We start from the raw sequence: 25,397 nt of genomic DNA, 5'->3' as shown, positions 1-25,397 counted from the left end.
GAAGCTATTATTGTACTATGATTTTGACTCTGTATAAGACAAGTATCAATATTTAAACCATTATTATCACTGTTATTATTCTGCATTGATCGAGCATTGATTTGATTTTTAGGTAGGTCAAATTACATTAAAAAACCAATTGCTGCTTATTTAATACTGTAATAATGTTTTAAAATGAAACTGAACACACAGGTTCACCTAATTTGTTCAGTAATACAGATAAAAATGTGCAATGTGCAAAGCAATGCATTATTTGCAAGCAATGCATTAAAAATGTATGAATAGCATAAATGCATAAAACCTCACTTAGTTAAAGAACTAATCAATATATCACAATAATTAGACTATCATAGAAAGAAAGAAAATGTGGGTGGTGAGCTCTGATAAGTTGAACTGTGGTAATATAATTTAAATATATAAAAGTAAATCTGGCTTGTGTCATTTCTATCAATGAAATGAAATGAAATAAATCAAGTAAGTAAAATGTGAATTAATATATTTTTAATTATATATTTTTAATCTTTTAAGTTAAAAGAAGGAAAAAAAAGACACACACAAACACACAAGACTTAACACAACTCCCAACCTCTTAAAGCATACAAGCATATATAAAAATCAAAAAAAAGCAGAAATCCTCTGTAGACCCTCCTTTTCTCTCAATGATCTTCAAGAATGGTTTTATGCTCAGAAATTAATCTTTAAAATAAAAGAATATAAAAGTTTGACAATTCCACAAGGCACTATTACTCTTGCATGAGGACTGAGACGTTCTCTGGTTACAGCCAGAAGGACAAACATTGGTTGTGCGCACACAATGCAGATGCTAGGGAACTAAATGGGGATCAGACTGTGGTCAATTCAGGAACATCTCCAGCATGTCAACATCCAAGACATGGAGCTGGGACGAGAGACAACAAACACACTATAACTTAATAAATACAGTTCTGGTTTAAGGTGGCTGTTATCTGGGTGGCTGTTAAAACAACAGCATAGGGAGCGGATCAGAATATGGAGAGGCAAGGGATATGTCCATCACCGATGCACAGACATGGGTGTATTCTCTCTAGACAGCAGGACTGATATAAGGTGACATCTTCAGGTCATGAGAATTCAGGTCTGCGTAAGTGTAAATGCTTGTTTCTGACTTTATATCTAGAAAGTGGGGCATAAGGATGGACAGCAGATAGGAACAAGAGAACCCTTTCATATTGGGCCTACCCGTGAGATTTTAGGACCCTGGGCAGGACTGGTTTGACTGTACACTACCAGTTTGTAATACTTACATTTGTTTAAATGTTTTTTAAAACAAGTCTCACAAAGGATCTATTTATTTGATTAAAAAAATTGATTAAAAAGTGTCACATAATCCTTCAGAAATCAATCTTATTAAAAACCATTTTGACTGGTACTGTGAATAAGTCTTATAAGAAGAAAAGGGAGACTGGCCCCTTTAGAAACAGTGAAACTTTCTAAACTGTATGTTTAGAGATTAGTTTATCTTGTATGATGATGCTCATCCAAAACATTATTAAAATAAAAAAAATGAAATATTTGCTAATTTAGCAGCAATAGCACAAAATCTTGCCCTTCCAATCTCTTAAATGCATGCAATCTGACAATTTAGTTGAATAATTGAATAAAGACAAATCAAACAGCACCCCAGTCAAAGACATTAATCTGATTTAGATTATATAATTCTATGAATCATATATAGGCCAAAAATTTTAATTCATAAACTATTAATTCAGATTAAATGGTTCCATTTATTTGGGATTTGGGTTATGATGAATAATGAATATGTTTGAAATGTACATTTAATTCATGAAATTATTAAATAACTAAATGAATTATGACAATTATTAAATATCAAAACCATCAGCAACAACATGGGACTTCAGAGTGTCTAATTTTAATTTATATCCTCCAAAATATAACAGTAATTGTTACTGTTCAAAGATGATAGATAGATAGATAGATAGATAGATAGATAGATAGATAGATAGATAGATAGATAGATAGATAGATAGATAGATAGATAGATAGATAGATAGATATACATAGTCCTAGATATCTATAACAAAAGTAAGTAGTGATGCTTTTTTCTAAAATTCTCTCTAGCCTGTTTCTAACCTCCTCTAAGAATTCTCTGCCACTGAACAGAACAAAAGTAAGTAGTGATGCTTTTTTCTAAAATTCTCTCTAGCCTGTTTCTCACTTCCTGTAAACCCATTATACCTCATCACATACATGCAGTATTCACAGAAACTATTTAAAAATAAGAAAAGATGCAACATGCCAAGCCATGCTAATGGAAAACAAGCTTTCATTTCTGTAGATTAGACTTTCTGCTAGGACACAGAAATGCCATTATCTTATTATTCTGCTATAGTCTAGCAAGACTATATTGCTTTTAAAGAGAATAAGTAAGAGACAGAAAGAGAAAACAGATTTTTTCCCTCCTACTGTCTGTGACGCTTAAATCATTCAGCAAATGAGCAGCACCCCAATGATATTGTTTCTTTATGGCTCCTTTCCTCATACCCAGTCTTTGGAAGGTAGAATAGAAGAGCAGACTCCAATATTAGGAATTGTATTTCCTCTACCCTTCCTTTCTCCTGGCATTTCTTCCATTTTCAAGGGGTGTGTTTGATAGTATGTTCATACAGACTCTCACATCCTCCTTAAAACTTGCTAGTGTGTTTCAAAGGAGTCAAGAGTCTGGTTGGTGTTGGAAAGGCAGAGCTCTGCAAAAGAACCACCCTCCAAGTGCAACTGAAAGTTTTCATTTGCATCCCTTCATTTCTTATTTTATTTTATTATTTATTTATTTTTATTTTTTTGTGTGCTTTTCCCCAGTTAACTGCTTCTTTCTCCCCCAATTAGAAGCTTTAGATCCAATCAGCCTGAACTTATAACTGTGGAAAGAAATATTGCTCCCAACACTTTTGGAAAGTTTCCTCTTCATTGTGAAGACATGGAACTCAAACTGTTTAAAAACGAAGCGTTGCTTTTCAGAAAGACATTAGTTTAGTGGTTCTATTTAAGTTGTTAACCTTTTAAGTTTGTTTTGGTTGTGCAATTTGTTGTAAAATGTTCCATTACCTTTTTGCATTAGATGTTCATTATTTTACTTATTGATAGTTTAAAAGTAATTGAAGTAAATTTGTTAAATTGGTTTTGTTAATGAGTTTAAGTGCGGGCAGAATTAAGGGAGTAGGGTTTACATTAAGATCATTCTAGGACTCGACATCTTAAAAAACTCAAAACTTTTAAACTTCATTGTGTAACATTTATGCTCTGGACATGATCAATAATTCAAACTGTATGGCTTGTTGAGGAGAGATTTGCATGTACTTTTCTAAGTGATCAAATACACAGTTTTGACCTAGCAGATGATACAAGTGTCAAACAAAACAAAACAAAACAAAACAAAACAAAACCTAACCCTAACAAAAAAAAAAAAAAAAAGCAAATATAAACCCCAAAATCTAACAAAAACAAAACAAACTGACAGTCAAACAAAACCAAAACAAACAGTCTAACAACAACATAACAAACAAACAATCAGACAGTCAAAAACAAAACAAAAACACACAGACGCTTGGGGCTCTTTTGACTTGTGCCATTAAGTAACCCCCTAAAAAAAAAAAAAAAACAGAAAACCTAGAAAACACCCCAAACACCCTTCTAACAACAAAGATGGACAGTGCAGAAAATGTTTTAAAAGTGATTCAACATTGTAATTATAGATTATTCCTAATACCTGAGCACACAAAAAAAAAGAAATACAACAATTATCATAACTGGCCAACTAAAGAAAACAAGATGTCCACCAAGTGTCATGACAAAACCAAAGCACTATTTAATTTCCACAGAAACACAAACCAAAGCTTAAAACATAATGCTACTTTTCTGCAGCCCTGCAATCACTTGCATTCCCTTTCAATCTAGGTAAATATATATACAAGAGGATCAGCAAAATTGATACTAGATGAATAGAAACTAATTATTTTAATGCTCTGCAAGAGCATGTGCAGCTCAAAGGTTTCAAACCATGGCAACTGTGCATGCTTTCATTTTCTGATGGTTCTGGTCTAAATTGGTCTAAACAACCTGCTTTGCATAGCACAGAGTGTTGATAAATCAGTTGCTTATTTTCCTGACATACATTAAACATTAAAAAACTGCTATGAAACCAGATTTCTCATCAGCAGAGCACTCAATTCAACAGATAAGCTCTGGAGACAAGCACAATATGACATGTGTCATTATAATAAATAAATTGTGGCCGTGATAAAAGGAAAATGAGACCTTTAAACCTACACTCTTTATGTTGACAGACATTATCTGTCAAGTATATGACTCAATTCCTCTCTTTAGCATATTTTCCTTAGAAAGAAAGACCCCTGGGGCCACTAAAGCAGGACAGGGAACGGTCTGACTCCCTTTTCTGACACATCTGGTGTGTTAATGGGATTTTAATTTGATTACAGCAAACATAACAAGTACCTCTGAGGCTGATTCTGAAACTAGAAAACTGCTCGCAAATCCAGTCTGGTGAGCACATGCTGATGGCGGTGATGATATTCTCAATTTATTATTATGACAGACACTAAATTAGAGTTGGCTCCAGGATATAAGGGGAAGTCCCACCAGAGTGTAATTAAAAAGGTAGGAATATCAATAAAAAAATAGAGTGTGGTAAATGACCTTCTGAATAATAATCGTTAGTGATTTATGATCGTCATCAGAAAGCACGGAGAGGCGGACGAATTAAATCTGGAATCATAATCATGAGGTTTATGAGCTATGTTGAGGTACGGTCAAATATAGCAACTAGAGTTCATAATAATAATAATAATAAGATAATAATAAGTAATACATAATAATATAATATTACCAAATTTATATAAAAATAAAAATCAAAGAAAATTATTTTATGGAAAGAAAAGACATAATTTAATTTTATTTTAAGTTCATAAAAGTCAAAAAAAATATAAAAAATGTGGCACTCCTGCAGCAAACTGCAATATAAATGTCTGTCTTGACTGATCAGAGTGCATTGGAAATCAAGCATATGTCAATTCTATAAAGCCACAAAGACTAAAAACAGCTGGACAATTGTTGTCCCCTAGTAAGAGATGGCACAAAGAGAATCCATGGGGAAAATGAACATCAGCAAAGTTCTTGTTTTTCTTCTTGCTGAGAGGTAAATTCTGACTTCTTTAAAAGGTCAGGGACATCAGGTAAGTCCTGCTCTGAAAGGTCTGACTGGTGTTGCACGCGCTGACCTGTGAAATATCAACTCTGTATAAGACCTGCCACTGCCAAAATGCAAAAACTTTAAACTCTTACAACTGTAACACCCCCAAGACACCAAAGTCAGAAATAAAAAATCAAAAAAAGGCAGCAGCACCTAAATCACATAATCCAATTCTTAAAAAAAAGGTTTAGAGCAGCAGGTACATCACATCATGCTATGCTTGAAAAGAATTAAAGACGCTGACTTCTATTCACACTCATCTTGTGCAAATACAGTCATGCAAAGAAAAAAAAAAAAAATTATTCACATATCTTATAAAAACTATTTCTCATTATTTTCTGCACCATTATAAGGAGCTGTCAAACTGTTTTGATTTTCATTGTTTTGTTTTGTTTTGTTTTGTTCTTTCATCTACAAGCATAAACAAATAAGTAAAAAATTTTGCTCATATGTCTGTGTGATTCCGCCCACTGCCTATTTACCCAATAGGATTTTGACACTCCGGGTTGCCAGTAAGAATGTCTGTTTTTGTTATGGTCTGTGTGATTCCGCCCACTGCCTATTTACCCAATAGGATTTTGACACTCCGGGTTGCCAGTTGCTGGAAAACACATCGTATTGCAGCCTTTGAAGCCAGCAAATGAACTGGGTCAGAGATCACAGATTCTATTGCAAAAAAAAAGCCTCGACATCCATCTAAAAATCTCTATGACCAGAAGCAAAATAAAACATGGATACATAAATGCATCAAAACAAACAACACGCATGAGCATGAAGTCTGAGGAGGATTAACTTGTTAACATTGCGTAAGTCCTCAAACTGGCATAGGAGGAGGTGACGAGAGGAAAAACTCTCTCCAGTATTTAAAATTTTGACTATAGTACCCATTTCATACATATTGTTTTGACTATAGTACCCATTTCATACATATTGCACCTTTAAACTAACTCCTATCCTATTAAAGTGCAACAACGTTTCAGAACTTAAGAGTTCCGTTTTGCATCTATTTTTGCTAATGAATTATAAATAAGGTATTAGGTTTTTCTTCCTCCCCCGTGTACCCAGGATGTTTGCATGAGAAAGAGGCACAGTGCTTTGAGCAAAACAAGTGTCAGTTCTATTACTGGCACCGATATTTCCTTCACATCCACACTCAGAGGGGTTCATTCACTTTGAATATTATCTGTAAAAATGACTGATCTTGCTCCATTGTTTAAGGTCATGCTGTTCATTAAAACTGACACGCCGTTTCTCAGAGCGATGCTCGTGCCCTGACCTTTCTCAAAAAGTCAACAGCTGTCTAGTTTTCTGCTAGCGGAACTAAACTTCACCAATTGCTCCAACAAAATCCACCTCCATCTTAATTGAACTTTGATCTCAATTAAGAATGAAGATGTGTAGTCCCTGAAGTACATTATATCATGAAACAGCATCAGTGACCAAAGCTAAATGCAGACGCAGAAAGAAAATGGCAATCGACGCCAGGGTTGCGCTTAGATTTGTTGTTAGCCTGTGTAAATGAGCAAAGAACTCCCCAGAGGCCTGATTTGTGGGAAACTAAGTATTAGCAAGCCATCATTTTGTCAATACATGCTTTCATTGCTATGGGAGCAGTCAATGTGATGTATTAAAAGTGAGGCTGCACAGAGCCGCAGGGTTTAGCAGACCAGACTACACAACTGTGTGAGAATTCAGTCTTCGTCATGACAGTCAGGTTTGTGCTTGTATTTGTGTTACTGTTGATTTGAAGTTGGTAGGCTATTGTGTTTAACTAGCTATTGTGTTCTTTCTTTCCATCTCCAGTTTACATTTTTTTCTGCATTTTATCAATTCAAATTACCTGCAAATCAGTAATAAAAAAATAAATTAAAAAATGTCCATGCAGAAATGTGATGATAAATTACTGTGTTTATTAGTGTCACACATCAAGGACCTTTTTTGTTGTTTTTCCTTCTCCATGTGTTCTGTGTGACCTAGTTTTCCTTCATGTCTGATTATTGTCATTTGGTTCAGGTGTTTGTCATTAATTACCCTCATCAGCCTTCCTATTTAAGTTGTGTTCAGATCACTGTTTGTTGTCCGGTCTACTTAGTCCCTATGTGTGCATCCTGCCTGTCCATCCTGTGTTTGCCCTATTGTGGATTATTGGAGACTATTAGCATTGTTCATCCACTTGCATTTCATTCACCATAGCTATGACAATTAGATTGTGAACTTTTCACTTTCTCTCCATCTCCAGCTTATTGTCCCTTATTTAATAATACAATTATATTAAAATTAAAAAAAATATATATATTATTTTGTTCTCTCAGATAAATGTGACAAATTAAAATTGTGAATAATCAATTAAACAGTGTTAATTGCATATGATTTTTTTATTCTCTTTTTCTTTCTCCGTCACCAGCATGTGTTCTCTCTACATTTTTTTTTAATTAAAACTACATGCACATCAAGGACACATCAAGGAGGTAAGAGAGAGAGAATTACTAAATTGCAATTTAAAGAAACTCAGGTGAAGCGATTTGTTCTTCACCCTGTTCTACAAAATGTAATTATTAAATATGATTAAAAAATAATAGAATAAAATAAGTATATATATATATATAACACTCTCTATCTCTATATCTCTCTATCTTTTCAAATATATATATATATATATATATATATGCTATTTTTATACTTATTTTATTGTTTTTTAATCAATACTTAATATCTTCTAAAATCTACTGAATATCTTAACTTCCTTTTCAAACTACAATTCTGCATCATGTTTGCCACGTCAATTCAAATACAGCAACTGATTCTCAATTAAGCTCAGATTGGTACATAACCCTAAAAAGAATAATAATATTAATAATAATAATAATAGTAATAATAATTAATTGTATTTACAAATAACAGATCAGACATGGTCGATGTAGTATAAAATCTTCCATTCTTTAAAATTGAGTTAAAACTTAATATAAATTAAATAGAGTATAATTGACTTCCAAGATCTTTTTCCAAATTTGACGTATAGTGATTGCTTAATTGCACAACAATTACATCGTAATATAGTAACCATAGTCTGTACTTATATTGCACATAGAATGAGACACATCCTTTACTAGGAAAATCATTCAGTGTATTCTCAGAAAACCCATTAACCTTGAAACCTTTCGGCCCACAGCAGTTCATGAAAAGACAACTCAACTTTCAACCCAAAACAAAACTCAACCAAAAACCTCAAAACTAAACAACCCAAAACATGCGGCTTCTCTTTGTCCAAACTGAAGTGTTCAGTTGACCGTGTGAAAGATAAGGCTGCTCCTATCTCTCTCAATTGCACAAAGCATCCAAAAACACTGGTAAATGAGAATCTAACAGAACCAATAAGGATTACAAAGCGATGACAAAATAAACTGAATTTAGACTGTAGAGGACTTCTATGGTTTGATCAGTGTCAAAGTCTTTTTTCTGCTCTAAATGTAGAGATAGTTATGAAACAGGCTTTACTTTCCAACTGGCAAAAACAAAAATACAACTGGCAAAAACAAAAATAAAATAAAATAAAATAAATAAAATACATTTTGTCCACAAAAATGTGACAAAAAAAGTTGTGAATATAAAATTAATACAGAGCTTGCTTTGGATGGAATAGTTCCTGGAGTGAATATTGCTCCTCACTCCAGGCAAAATCACATAACTCCGCTTTCCATTGCTTACATACTTTGCCTTGAGTAGAAAGTGTAATGGAGAACGGGGAAAGAGCTAAGATGGAAGGAGAGATGTGGGAGATAGAGGAAGAGATGGTAGCTTTTAACTCACCTCCATAAAGTGCTTTCCGTTACACTGCCAAGGTGAAAGTCATACAGCTTGGTGAGAATCAGAATCACCTGTGAAAAGAAAACAAAAAAATATAATAAATCTATATGCACTGGCTTATTTATTACTCTTATTTCTTTCAATCACATTTATATTCATTGCAGACAGTTTCTTTTTAGAACCAAAAAGGAGCTACAGGAGACTTCACATATTTCAATTTCCAGGACAGGTATACAGACTGCAAGATTCAAGTTAATAACAACAGTGCTATATCTCTTAAGGTCTTTGCACACTGAGTCCAAAATTATTGTCCACGTTTAAAAATAAATACGACCTCATGTTTACACACTGAATTCAGATCAGGTTCGATTTTCTGCGTTTTTGCATCTGTCGCAAGCATTTTGATAGGAAAGGATGATAATACAAAAAAAAAAAAAAAAAAAACGGATTTGGACTCAGTGTGCAAAGACATTTAAGAGTAAAAATGAACATCATAAAAATATAATGAGCAAATATATATATATATATATATATATATATATATATATATATATATATATATATATATAATATATTTAATCAGTAGGAATAAAGAACAGTACTTTCTCAAGACTTTGCCCTTTCTAATTCTGTATAGTATGTCATGATTAAATAAACACTTATTACTTTACAAAATAAAAATATATTAAAATACTTTAACAAAATAAATAAATAAAAGTATTAGCAATATTAAACAGCAGAAGGTTAATTAGATTACAAGAGTTTACACTGCATGCACAGCTACTGATGCAATATTGTACAAACAATGTTTTTCACAGAAGATAAACTTACCATGTTTACATCAATGCATTGCCAAGTTGGGTATCTTATTTTAATTTAGTATCAACTTAATGCCAAAACAGCAGTAATTTTGACATCTACTCCTCAGAAAACTTATTTAAAGCTATTTAGAAACCTAAGGGCTGCCTAAGGGCTGGTGGATAGCTATGCTCATTTTTCCCAAAGCCCTTCAATTGTTTGTCTTCCCGACCCCCGTGATGTTGTGTTTACTTCTCTTTTGTGTCAACAAGCAGGACTCAATCGGCCTTCGAGGCTTTAAGCCGGGTGGGATTGAGCTTGATAGTTCTCAACCCTGACCTTGGGCTCTATGATCTGTGAGAGCTTTTAGCCTGAGGGTCAGTGAGAAGACAGCGGGAGCTGCTGAACTATCCATCCAGAACGTCAAACACTCATGCATGCATGCGCATCACACGTTCACAGCACCGACCCCATCAAACGCCTCGACATGCTTTACTGCGCACACCACTTAAAGGTTTAAAAATGTGTTTTCTTTGCATTTTTCTTCGCTTCATGGTGGCACTGTAAGGAAAAATGGAGTAAGATGTGTCGCCCTCTTAATCAAGAAATTACGCATTCAGCATCCACACCAACGGACGATGACATTCTGTTTATTAAAAGCAAGTGCTTCAGTCCTATCGTCTGTCACTTTAAATACTTGAGGATGGATTCTGACTGGCTATCAATTCTTTTATCGTTCATCAGCTGGAAGAAAAAAAAATTATATCATTCCTCTGTTCTAAAATATATTGTTATATCTTAGAACAATCTTTAAAATTATATTGTTGTTATAGGTATCATACTATAAAATGCAAAATGTTGAAAACATTCTCACTGCATTCAAACATTTTATTATTAAAACTTAGTTTGTTTTAGAAAAAAATCATCATGACATCATGCTTTAGTGCAAATTTTATTTTCATGTATGCTTATATTTTACTTTTAGATTTTATTTTTAAACTTGTTAAATATATATATCTATGAAAAAAAATGTGTATATTTAACTTGTTTAATTTTGTTTTAATACATTTATTTTTATACTGATTTAATATATACAAAAATAAATAAATAAAATATGTGCAAATTGTTTTAATGTTTTCCCGACTGATTCGGCACACCTTTCCTTTAAAGGGATAGTTCACCCAAAAAAGAAAATATATTTATTAAAGAAAAATATTTTTACAATAACCTCTTTTTTTTTTTTTTTTTTTTTAATATAATTTATTTTGTGGTTAAAAGGAGAAAGAACCTCCTGCAGGTTTGAAATGACTTGGAATTTTTAAAGCATTTTTTTTCTTTTAAAAAATCTGCTAAAATCAACTGACAGCAGACATTCTCCAGACATTACTCCTCTAGAAGACAACATGACGTAAATAGTGGCACAGTTCTTCTTATTGAGGATTTTGGTGAAGATCTTATCAATTTTTCTACCAAGTAACCAAACAAAGGCTAATGATAAGGGGGCAACATTTTGAGAATTGTTGCCAGGCAACTTTGCTTAATGTTTCCGTCAATGGGCAACCAGGTGAGGCACAGGGCCCATGACTGATCTAAAGCATCCAGATAGAAATTTGTTGGGAAATTTGTTACCCATTCTCAGTGGGAAATTGCCCAAGCAACAATGCTCAGAAAAAGTTGGCCGGCAAAATAGCTCAAAAAGTTGCACCTTGTATCATCAGCCAAAAAAACACACTAAATTATTTACAAAATAGTGCTCTAAAGACAAGAAACAAATCTCTGAATTGACTTCCAAAATGAATTTAGCACAGTAAATACACCCCAAAAAAATAAAAAACGAAATCCACACCATGACTTAATTACCTTTGAAACCAAAAGGACATACATGGGCTGCATCACATTAGGCGACATACAGTTATATAATTAATAAAGGGCTCACAACTTACAAATGCCAAACAAAATCAAAACACATCAATGATTATAAGTCATCGTTGCAACACATTGTCCCTCATGTGGACATTTTACATAATTACGGCCATTTCCTTCTGTCAGATGCTGCTGTGTTTCCTGTACAGGTCTAGGTAGGTTTGAGATGATGGGTTTCATTTGCATATTCATATTCATTTTCCTTTGATAGCTTTGCCTAGTGTAAAGCAGGCCTCTTCCCTGAAGCAGGGCGACAAACAAGCTGTCACTTTGAGTCATGTTGGTAGTAGCGGCTACTCGGTGTCTGTTTCAGAAGATAAAAGTCATAAGACGTGAACAAAATGTATGAGAGGGGGAAAAAAGTAGCTTATACTCTGTTCAAACCCCTTTTCTTCACAAAATGATTCTACAGTATAACCAAGTGGCTTCAGCAAAAGCCAAGGCCAGCCTAACAGACGGACTCTGAAAAATGTTCATGCCAACACACATCAAATTCACCCAAAATATGGAGAACAGATTGTTCAAACCAAGAATGATCCTTCCACCACAGAGTTGCAAGTAGTCTAAATAAGAAGAGAAACCAATTATGGAAAGAAATTTGAAGACTTGCCCAAGTTAGTTAGGAAAGAATCATAAGTTAGTTAAGAAAAAATCACAACCTCTGAACCCTTTCACTCCCTCTTAACTCTCAAGCACTGATCAGAGACCCCAAGGCCATTTTAATATATATTAACATTAAACAATTTAACAAGAGAAAAATCCTCAGAAAATACGGACTTGATCTAGAAATCGAGAGAGAAACACATCAAAAATCTTGGAGATAGCAGAAGATATGCAGACACTGCAATATAAACCATAAGAAGATGAGATATTTGCTTTTTTTCTTTTTCATCTTTTTACAAGTACTATGCTTAGTATACTATATTTATCTTTTATTAAAAAAAATATATATTTTTCTCAATAATTCTTTCAAATTAGATTGCAGAGAAACTCACAGATGTATTTGGAGTGGATGAAAGCCACAAAACCAGAAGCAAAAAAAAATAAATAAAAAAATAAAATAAAATAAAATAAAATAAATAAAAATAAAAAAACCTTGCCATTAGCAATATAGTGTAATAATTCTGCACACAAGAAAGAAAGAAAGAAAGAAAGAAAGAAAGAAAGAAAGAAAGAAAGAAAGAAAGAAAGAAAGAAAGAAAGAAAGAAAGAAAGAAAAATAATTGAATATAGGGGTGTGAGACACACAGAGAGATTTCATGTCCCTAAGGGCTTCTATTCTTTATTGTGTGAAAGCACAGAGGACTCAGCTGCAGTGGCATTTTACACAAACACAATGTGGAGGCTCCAACCTCTTGATGCCATTCTGCATTGTATTTTCCATCTGATCAGCAGAACTCTTGCTTACAAATAAAGCACAGATCTACCTCTGATGAATGGTCCTCGGCATAATATACAATAAACCACTGCAAAACAAGCAGATATGAGTAAACAATCATAAACATTCCAAAACTGAATCGAAACTGCACTTGTTTATTATCTTGTTCTGTTCTCTCACTGGTTCATGTACATTTGTCTAGTTATCTTGTTTAGCAGTTTGGTTTGTCATTGGTTGTTTTTGTCATGTAATTTACCCAGTATTTATTGCCTCGTTCCACTTGTTCTTGGAAGTTGGAAATTCCAACAAAAGAGAAACAGTAATAAAATATTGTTTATTAGCCCTTATGTTTGTCTGTGTCTCAAACTCAGTGGGGCACGCAGAACTATCCAAACTCTGTTTTGTGGACATGAAGCTCTGGCATTATATTTGCAAAATACTGCTGTTACCAGTAACTGGTATTGCTAACAAATGTGACCCTGGACCACAAAACCACAATTTAAGTGTCAGGTTTTTCAAAATTGAGATTTATAAATCATCTAAATGCTGAATGAATAAGCTTTCCAATGATATATGGTTTAATAGGATCTGACAATATTTGGCCGAGATACAGCTGTTTGAAAATCTGGAAACTGAGAGTGCAAAAACATCAAAATACTGAGAAAATCGCCTTTTAAGTTGTCCAAACAAATTCTTAGCAATGTATACATTTTTTTTTTTTTATTTGATACTCAAATTTACAAAATATCTTCATGGAAAATTCTTTTTTTTTTATTTTAATGATTTTTGGCATTGCTAAAATCGATAATTTTGACCCATACAGTTTTTTACTTTATTTTGGTTTTGGCTGGTCCAGGACTGTTTTGTGGTCCAGGGTCACAAATGACGTGTCCATCTTGGATTTTGTACTTGGATGTGACGTCATTACCAGCTCCTACATCTGACTTTTGAGGTAACTGGAGTGCAGCATTAGCCCTGTTTGTCATGTTTGTTGTGTATTAAAGTACAGTATGTTACACTGTTCCATGTGTCAGGTCATTTTTTATAGTCAAGTCAAGTTTATAGTTTATGTTTTGTTACATGTATTAGACATAATTCATACTGTAGTATGTTTTGGGATCGCTTGGGTTTTCTATGCCTTTGTCCTTGTCTAATTTATGCTAACATAATAAAATGATTGTTCTTTAGTGATAGAAAAACTGGAACATTTTACTGACTCTCTCTTTTGACCTTTCTTCAAAATGAACAAATCTTTATTCAAGTCAATTTGTTAATTTGAGTGGTATTAAATGTAAAATTTTCAACAGCCAAATTACCCAAACACACCCACCTACACAAATTTGATCATATTCTGAATTAGGAAACCATTATAGTGCAGCCAAATATAATTTGTATATTAAATAAATACAAATTACATATACTGATATTACATATAAGATTTTTTTTGGCCAAACTTTACAGCCCTAGTCATGAGCCTCTGCAAAAAAGGAAACTTTTACGAGCCGTGTTCAGTCACTGATAAATCGTTTCTGAGCATTTCATTAGATTTACGTTTGTGAAACAACCATAATCCATTTAGCTTCCAGTCTGTTGGTTTCAATCATTCAGTCTCAGAGTTCCATTCAAGAAGCTCACCCACAAGTTAATTCATTTAAGTTGTCACATGGTTACCATGTGTACTAGTAAGAAGACGATGCAAGTAGACACTACTCATTCTGTGATGCTGCTCTCCGCAAAACCCCAATTGACCTGCAATTAATCAAAGAAATGTCAATTATCCATGACTTAGATTATCATCAATTGGACTTTAATTAAAGCAACCACGACAAACAGAAATATTATTAGCATAACTAAATGTTCCATGTCCACAAAGACCAATTTAAAGTGTCAAACTTAATTTCGAAGTGATGCGGTTTGCCCCACCACTAATGAAGGGACTAATGGCTTCTTTAGAAAAACGCCTCTCTCTCTCTCAAACTCTCCCTCCATCTCTTTTAAAGCATCTTGAATTCTTTTATCTCCTGTTAGCCAGAGGCTACTGCAGGGTCAACTACATGCTGACCTGTGTGGCCATAAATTAAGTATTGCATTTTAAGCAGTAGCGTGTGAGGCCTGTTCATGAATCCGTTGAATTAAATCAGCCAGTGAAGTCAAAAATCTCAGCCAAGATGCAATTTTTACGATTAACTCATCAAAACGAGAGGTTTTTAAACAAATGCACCTGCAGTTAATGATGGCTGACAGACAAATGTTTGAAAATGTCATCACTGCCTTTTGGCTGACACTTTTACAATGTTCACCGAGACATAACGGACGCTGAACAGATTGTGTGTTCCTCTGCGGCAGAAGACAGATTTAATGTTTCGTTGCCACATCATGTCAAAATAGCATTGCGGGTGGGGACTGAATTGCTCCCTATGGATTAGCGCAAAGAATAAGCTCTGATGCATCATGTTTGATTTAGATGTTGCAAAAGGAGTAGAGGACAAGTGCACACGATGGCCCACAAACACAAAATCAGACCTTCAGAAAACAGCAGTGGTTGATTTATCTATCCACAGGGGCTTTCGCACCTTGTAGGAACTCAGATATGAACTCAGTTACAGGAACTAGCCACCAGGGCGGTCCCCCGACAAATACATTTTCCCCTAGGGCCATCTATCCTTTATGTATATCTATTGCATTATCTATATCTATCTATCTATCTATCTATCTATCTATCTATCTATCTATCTATCTATCTATTGATCGATCCATCATTTATCTACACCCATCCCTATATCTCTCTATCAATCATATATCGGTCTATCTATCTATCCATTCATTCATCCATCTATCTGTAACTATCTATCTATCTCTCTATAATCCATCCATCCATCATGTACAGTATATCTATCTATCCCACTATCAATCATCTATACATCTATCTATCCATCCATCCACCCTTTATCTATATCTGCACCTCTATTTTTCTATCAATCATCTATCCATCTGTCTATCCATCCATCATTTATCTATATCCTTTATCTCTCTATCTCTATCAATTATCTACCATCCATCATCCATCTATCCATATCTGTTTATCTAGTATATATCTATTCATCCATTCACCTGTCCATCTATCTATGTATTTTTCTGTCTACCTGTCTATCTCTCTATCTGTCCCTCTATTTATCTCTCTACCATCTCTCTATCAATCGATCAAGCATCTATTTGTCTATCTGGGTCCTATCTCTCCATCCATCTGTCATCTTGACTTTTTTTCTAGTTAAATGTTTACAGTGATACTGTAGGGTTGTTCTGAATTTCAATTCTACTTCTTTACATTCAAATCTGAACTGCAGTTCTGAATCCTACCACAGTGCTACCTCAATTCAAATTCAGGAACTAAATTGGGAAAGAAAATGGGAACAATTATTTCTCTGTTTAATTCTGAATGTTGCAGCCCCTGCTTGTTACATGCAATATGTATATGAGCCAGCTTGATTCATAATGAAAAGACTCATTTTCCTTGATCACGCTAGTGAAGACATTCTATACAATCCCAGTCAAGTATGCCACCACTACTCTGGTACATCCTCCACAACCAAGATGGGGAATTCTGTTGGGGAATGGGGAAGACTGTGCAAATTGCATTCTGCTCTAATATTTTTGAGGCGTGTTTGCGTCGTTACCTGATTTGCATAATTCCTTGACAGGCGCAGAAGCAACAAAACATTGCATGGAAATAAATTAAGCTATATGTGAGCCCAGTTCCTCCTTAGTGAATTCCTATGTAAGTGTTCTCAAATATCCAAAAGGGGAGATGGTTCAGCCTCAGGGTATTGACATTATAACATATAGAACAAACATGTCAACGAATATACATAATAACAAAATTAATCCAAAAAAACCAATTGAACAACCAGAGAAAAATCCATACAGTGACATATGACATGCAGTGATGCTAGATTGCTATTCATAACATAGTATAGCTATGTCAGTATGGCTGTTAACACAATATGAGGAGGATTTCTCATTAAAATGAACATGGAATAACCTATGCTGTCTCTCTCTCTCTCTCACACACATACACACACATAATCTATCTATCTCTCAACATAATTTATGGCATTTACTACTTCATAACTCAGCGAGGAATCAAATTCTTGCCAGCTTGTGTCATTTCACATAACCTCAAAATGAAACATAGATACTGGGATCTATTTTAAATGAGTCAAGATATCTCCAGGAAGAATATTTTTATGGACTGCAATTATATAGAAGTTGGAAAAGAAACAAGACCCTCCAAGAACCAAACCTGATTCCAAGACCCTCAAAAATGTTTTTTTTTTTTTATTCTTCATTTATTTTTAGTTTTTCATTTATAAAAAATCACCACAAATAAATGTATATTTAAAATGCAAACCATGTTATATAACTTTACCTTCTGTCCACATTAAACATGAAAATGCCACTACACTGTGGTGAGAAAGCAATGCACATTTATTTATTTATTTATTTATTTATATTTTACAGTTTTTTTTTTGTTGTTGTTTTTTTAATGATACCAGTTAGCACTTTGAAAAAAAAATACAAATAAAAATATATAAACATAACAAATAAATAAATAAATAAATAAATAAATTCTAATCTATAATAACCCTGACTGTAATATGCCAGGTCTGACATAAACACGCTTAAGTAATAAAAAGTAAATTATACTGTATATTTTTTATAAAAGTATTATAAAAGTAATAATTTAAATGTAAAGATGTACATAAACAACATTAAAGGGACTAGTTATATATAACCAGATAATTGCCCCTGCTAGTCACTGAATCTTATTCCATTAATGACCATTCATAATTAGCAATGTATTCTGATAATATCGATTTATTCATTTCAAAAAGTATGCTAGCGATATATGCAGCGTGTGTTCCAACAGTGTCTTCCAGTGCAAAACAGAAACCACATTCACCACAACATACGCATTACCTCCACACAGTTATTAATTAGCACGTTAACTGTTCATTAGGTGCTAATCAGAGCAACAGGCCATACTAAAACAGAAATCTGAGTTTGCTGCCTTGTGACAGTTTGACTGGATGCCTCCTATCACAGTCTAATTAAGCTTCTGGAGTTCACTACCATGAGTCGTCACACGGCATTCTGAGAATAAGAGTTCAGTCGGTTGCTGTTCTCATTGCTCAGATCCTGTTTTCATTAAATTTAAGAGAAACCACACAGATGTTCCTAGATCACCAAAAAAGTGTCACAACAGATAGAGAAACTACACGTAGCTAGGGGTATTCATAATTAAAATCAGTGTAAGTGTGATGAATGCTCGTTAGAAGAAAACATAGAGAGCTTATCTGCAGAAATTTTAATTAAGCAGATTGTTAAAATATGGACTTCAGCCCATCTGTCAGTGTAGCTAGATGTAACTCTAGTCTTGTAATACTGTAAGTGAAAATCTAGTGATGAGAAAAATGTAAAACCTAATCTAAATGCATTTGTTAAAGGTGCACTAAGCGATTTCTGCCAAATGATGCTGTTATTTGAAAGCACTAAAACAAACACGCCCATACCCAACAGGACCTTGCCCTTATTTTGAAATCTCCGCCCCACACATACATACACAACCCTGGCATAACGACGATCGCGGAAAAAAGCAAAGATTTCACACAAGCATATTCAAACAAAAGCCAACACGGATAAGTTGTGTGAAACAAATTAAAATCAATGTTACTCACCTATCAAGACAAAACAACGCAACCTCAGCATCTGATTTGAGCCCTTCCTTTTTAATGTTTTGTTTCTCTGATATTTTCCTCTCTTTTTTATCTGCCATCTCTCTCTCTATAGTCAATTTGCTTGTACTCAAATTGAGCGCTCTACACCACCCATCAATAAAAAACAAACCCAAACACTCCTTATTCCATACAACACTGTAAAACCACTCGGTCCGACGCTGTGGTCAAAAGCTTCAAAAATCACTTAGTGCACATTTAAATTTTTACTTCTACTTACATGCAGTGTCATGACAGCTACCTTAAACCTGTAGATTCAAGCTTACTTATAATTGAAAGTTTATAAATGTTATAATTTAAACTACATTCAATACAGAAACTGTCAAAAAGAAAGAGTGAACGGCACTATTCATAACATTTATTAACAAGAACTGTCGGAATGAATCGATTCATTTATAAAAAACACGCTACTGTACATGCTGCTCGATAGAAAAAGTAAAAAAAAAAAAAAAAATAGCTTTTTACTTTAAAAAGCTAAATTCAAATTGGTTATGCTAATGGAAAGTGTAGTTTAGTTACTCCTCAGCACTGATCACATGAATGGAAACAAGTGGCAAGTAAACACTTTATTGAATAATAATGTTCACTTTCATTTCTTCAAATGCTGTTTGCTTTAAAATCTATTCCCATCAGAGCCTTGGGGGAAGATAATGATGAAGTCATACATCGAGTGTCTTTTCAAACATATTTACCCTAAAGTGGTCCAGATACTTTTGCACATCTTTACTTTTAATCAAACAAAATAATTAAACACTTCAATCACACTAATGGCTGCCATTGATTCCCATTATCCGGCATATATATCAACAACACAGATTAATACGTAATATGCATCGATGACTCCACTTCTTTCCCACTTCAGTTCTTTAAAGAGCATGTTACCATGGCAACAAGACCCCCACAAAAATCAGTTTTTGCTCTTTAAGACTGGCTGACAACCATCAGGCATCCATTTTGTGCATAGGAAAAAAATCTTGCATTGGGCTGCAAGTATAATCCGTAAATAAACAGAAAATGTTAAGGTCAGATGAACTATGTTAACTTGCAAAGTGTTTGAATCCTAAGCTGTCACTTTAGATATGATCAAAAGCACTGAAGGCATTTATTTGCTCAAATATTCTGTAAGAAAAAAAAACCCTGACATGGCTGCTTTGAGCCTTTCCTTAGAGAAAAATATAAAGATGTAGGAACCCACTTTAGTGCAGATCTATTGTATTCACAAACCTACAAGTCTGTTGACGTCCCCTTGCAAAAAAGAAAAAAATAAACTCCAAAAAACATGCACAGAGCAGTGTTCCCTCTCCCTTGTACGCCCACTTCCCTTTTCCCAGGGTGCATCTGCTTCTCCCTGGCCACCTCTCGAGCAAGTCGTGTGAATCAAACACTATTTGACTGCCTGGAGTACGGGCAGCAGGCCCTTAGTGTGAGACAAAAGTTAAAACCCTTTTGTGTAAACCCTCATCTTCTCTCTCTCTCTCTCTCTCTCTCTCTCTCTCTCTCTGTCTTCACCAGCTCTGTATCGCCAGTGCCCAGAAATCAAAGCAGAAGCCCAGAGTCCTTCTCATTATGTTAAACACTGTGGCAATCTTCTTCATTTCTAGAGACATGTGCTGTGCAACATTGAAAAACACTTATTTTACTGTGGATCACTCATTCCTTAAGACAGAAAGATAAAAGATAATTAAAGGTACAGTGGTTTGGAAATGTCAAAGTGGAAATACTTTGAATATAATGTATAATGTATAATGCATATATAATACTTTGAATATAAGTGCAAATAGCCACCTTGTTCAGTTCCAGTGGTGTAGGTGGTAAAGTGCATACCGTAGTCTTTTTGACGCGATCAACCCAGGTTTGTATCCACATTTTGCCAAACTTTTATCCTCCTTTTCAAATCTAATATCACTTCGGAAAGGCATTTACTTTCAATAAAAAATAAATAATCAAAAGGTTGAAAATAAAGTATTGTGTAGGGTAAGGGCAGGTGTAGGGAGGGCTTTATTTTTCCAATAAGGCGGCATCCATTTAATAATTTGAATTAAAATTACAATTTACACTCAATATGTTATTACTGCATACTGTACTTTCATAATGTACTACAATACTGAGGTGCAGAAAATTGCCACTATTTGCAAGTAGTATAAAAAGCAGAAAATCCCGCTATTTTGACATATATAAATAGAATCTTTAGCTATTTGCACTTAGTGTAAATACCATTTTCCTAAAAACACTATTTTTACTATTTGTACCTAATGTTAAATAGATTCTATCACTATTTTCACTTGGTGAGCGTGATTTCACCAAGTACAACATTCCAATCAACCAATCAGAATTGAGATAAAGCTTTTCAGGAAATATCTGTTTTAGGCTTAAAATCAGGGTTAACTGCTTCTGCGCCCTTGTATATGAGCTATCATTTCCCACTGATTTTAGGAATAAATTATGGGTAAGGTTAGGTTTAGGGGTTGGGATTGGGTTTAGTCTATATGTTTGGACAATAATGTTGATCCAGGATCATCAAAAGATGCTGATCCAAGAACATGTCTTACTTGGCAAAAGCGACCATTTTCACTTAGTGTAAATAGCATCTGTCACTAAGAAAATATGCTATTTTTCACTTAGTGTAATTGGCCTCTATCGCTATTTACACATTGCAAATAGTCACTGCCTATAATAGACCCTTTGCAGAAAGCTTGACTGACAGGCGATCTGACCAATCATAACATTGAATCCTCCATTTTGTCCGACAAGCAAATCAGACAGGAGAGTAGATTAAAAAAATTTAATAAAAAAAACTTGACAGCTAGCTAGACATGAACTGTGGAACCTGCTTTCGATCTTGTTGGTGTACTGGTGACATACAGTAAGAGAATAAAAACCACTAACTTGAGGGTTAATGTCTTCCATCACCACATCACTGCTGTTCCTTTGTGCAAAGCACTTAACCCCCATGACTCCAGGTGGACCGACCCTTAAATTACAGCATTGCAAGTCTCTTTAGATAATAAATAAAATAAAAAAAAACATTCTCTGATAGATGATTATGGTCATTTATAAATCTGCCAGGTGGACCATGTTGAATGTTCGGTTAAAATATGCAGAGAGGTTGGTTTCCGGATGATGGCTTTTGTTTTTCGGCTCCCACACAAGCGCATGAGTGTTCTTGTGGTAAACAGCCACCTGATAATGTGCGCACTTGAGAGCTACAGAAAAAGGCCAGCACCGTAGTGCATTCCCACTGAACTCTCTCTCTCTCTCTCTCTCTCTCTCTCTCTCTCTCTCTCTCTCGTCCTCTTGCCTCTTTGAACTCATTTCCTCCTTCCTCTTAAATTCAAGTGTTCTTATTAACATGCACAATTGAATTGCAAAGCATTAGCTCTGTTGGTCAAATTTAAACTAAGGACCAAACTACTTTGATGTTTTTTTTTTCCCCCTTCTAAGCCTTTGACCTTTCCAGCACTAATTGGTTTTAACGAAATCACCCAAAGGAACATTGTATTCTAAATGGATTAGCAGCCCTTTGCTAAGTTGTTTCATGAGCCTTGATTTTCACACTGATTTCTTTCTCTCTCTTTTTCCCAATCATTACTTTGTAGGGATCTTTATCGCAATGTTTACATTTTTATTGATGGCTATTTGCTTGAAAATGTTGCAAAAGAAATAAAACCTGATTTCATGGTATGAGTAATATTTAATCAAAGTGACAGTATATATTGGTGTATAGTTGTATGTAAGTATGTATACATATATGCAATGAGAAGCAAATTTCTTTCATAGGGTAATTATATAAATAGTTTTTTAGTCATCTACCCACAGTACCAATTGGATTAGTTGTTCACCTTTCTCCTCATGTAATGTTCTCTGCGTCTGCGGTCGAGTCCGAGGGGTAAAGTTCAGTGCACTGGAGCTGAAGCAGTGACTCATAGGTACAGATCTTGCAAGGGCTCTCTGTGCATGTCAGACTGAATAACTGCAGACCAGACATGGGGAACCTGTTTTTCATACATTTGCTCTGAGGAGAGAAGAATTTTTAGGAAGACTAACCTCATGTGAAGAGTTGATTCATTGTGTTTTACATTTGTTCCTTCCACATGGACAATTTTAGTCTCTCTTTTTCCACTTTTTGTTGGTTTTTAGTAGAAGTTGAAACGTCATAACGAGGACAGTTACATTTTTATTTATTTTCCAAAAATATGAAGATAAATTTTAATAGAATTCCAATATTGTAGAATGTAAAAAATAACAAAAAATCCAATTAATATGGTCTGCATACACCTAAAATGACTTTTTATTTACTGTATGTCCAATAATATTGCTTCTCAAGTAATTACATATTTTTTTCATTATTATAGGTTTATTTATTTATTTATTTATTTATTTTTAACTGGACCACAAGACAAGATTAAGAAAAAGACTACATGAATGAATGAATGAATGTTTTTTTTTTATTGTAGTTGCAATGTTATTTTAGTATTTTAGACACTAATATTTTTTCAATATATTTTTCATTTTCATTTTTATTAGTTTTTATACTTTAGTTTTTTTTTTGCCATTTTAATTAGCCTTTGTTATTTTGAGATATTAATCTATATCAATTTCATTTCTTTTTTTGTTTCAGTTCTAGTTTTAGTTATGTTACCAGTTCCAGATTTTTTAAGTTTTTATTTTAGCTAAATATAATAATTGTGCAATAATTTTGATATTATGATACATTTTTATAGAATTCCAATATTGTAGGAAAAAAAAATGCTCTACATGCACTTGTAAAAATATATCTTTCAGAAATCATTCTAATTTGCTTATTTGCTGCTCAAGAAACATTTGTTATTATTATCAATCTTGAAAACAGTTGTGCTGGTTATTATTATTTTTTAATGTTTAAAAACAAGAAAAATAATAATACTGCTTCTCAATTAATTATACACTGCCCGTCCAAAAAAAAGGTTACCAACTGGATTTAACTAAGCAAATATTTAAGATCCTCCCATTGGATAATTACTGCATGAATGATTATTTTATGTGCCCAAATAATGAGGTCAGCTGACTACCTGAATATACTGAATGAGGTTATTCCATCAATTAATTTTTTCTTCCCTGATGGCACGGGCATATTCCAAGATGACAATGACAGGATTCATCTGGCTCAAATTGCGAAAGAGTGGTTCAGTGAGCATGCAACATAATTTTCACACATGGATTGGCCACCACAGAGTCCAGAGTCAGACCCTTACCCCAATGAGAATCTTTGGGATGTGCTGGAGAAGACTTTGCGCAGTTGTCCGACTCTCCCATCATCAATACAAGATCCTGGCGAAAAATGAATGCAACTCTGGATGGGAATAAATGTTGTGACATTGCAGAAGCTTATCGAAATGATGCCACAGCGAATCCGTGCCATAATCAAAGCTAATGGCGGTCCAAGGAAATATTAGAGTGTGTGACTTTTTTTTTTTTTGGATGGGCAGTGTATCTTGTTCATTATTATAGTTTTGATAATTTTATTTATTTATTTATTTATTTTGCTATTTTAATTAGTTTTTGTTCTTTTGAGATGTCTATGTTCACAATTTTTGCAATTACATTAAGCAATGCAAAGAAGTGCAAGCATTAGTCTCAGATCCTGGAAGAAACATCATCATTTAGCTCTCACGTCACGCTGTCCTTGACAGTTGGAGCTTTGCTAAGTTGCCGTGCATCGCCCATCAGGTAATATCCCATGATCCTCAAGGATTCACTGCTTGATGGATGACAGCAAGCAATCTCCTTGGTAACACCTACTGGGCAGAAGTCATATCTCACAGCTGTAAAACAGACAACATATTCCCTTTCTAATTTCATCTGATTGATGCCTGGACGTAAGGTTACGCTATTAGTTACTTGTCTCCATTTCTCAAACGTCATTCTTTTTTTTTTACCTCCCATCTTCCACTGAGGTGAAAATGTTTCCTATTAGCTGACAGGAGCTTGGTGTGAAAAAAGAGAAACATAATTAAGACAGGAGGATATAGCATGGCGTTAATCAAGAAGACATGATGTGTGTGTGTGTGTGTGTGTGTGTGTGTGTGTGTGTGTGTGTGTGTGTGTGTGTGTGTGTGTGTGTGTGTGTGTGATTCATGTATTCATGTGTGACTCAGAATAAAAACTTCAATGACACATGGAAAACCTTAAGTGATGCCTTCTTCTTTGGGGAAATGGAGATAATTGCTTGAAAGATAAGAATGAAAAAAGCAAGGACCAAGCAAAGCTAATTGCTCTGATTCCATCTGAAGGGTAAAGAGATTTGAGTGAAGGCACATGAGGTTTCTGCGCTTGAGAGATGAGTGTTTGTGTTTCTTGATGAGTGTTTAATCATGGCTGTGGTTCAGCTGATAAGGTCATGTAACTGTTAAACTAATTTTAGTTGTGTGATCACAATACAAAGCTACTGTTTCCTCCACAT

General features: G+C 34.2%; 1 protein-coding gene across 1 annotated transcript in view; it reads right to left on the bottom strand.

Moving 5' to 3' along the window:
* LOC109091604 (VPS10 domain-containing receptor SorCS3) overlaps positions 1 to 25,397 on the bottom strand; it is a 190,182-nt gene that overhangs the window by 101,009 nt on the left and 63,776 nt on the right. Inside the window, 1 exon segment of the mRNA XM_042716093.1 lies at positions 9,071 to 9,138. Coding sequence (XP_042572027.1) covers positions 9,071 to 9,138 — 68 coding nt within the window.

This window comes from Cyprinus carpio, chromosome B1 (genome assembly GCF_018340385.1).
Source record: "Cyprinus carpio isolate SPL01 chromosome B1, ASM1834038v1, whole genome shotgun sequence".
Taxonomy (NCBI): Eukaryota; Metazoa; Chordata; class Actinopteri; order Cypriniformes; family Cyprinidae; genus Cyprinus; species Cyprinus carpio.
This window is presented reverse-complemented; position numbering and strand designations above follow the sequence as displayed.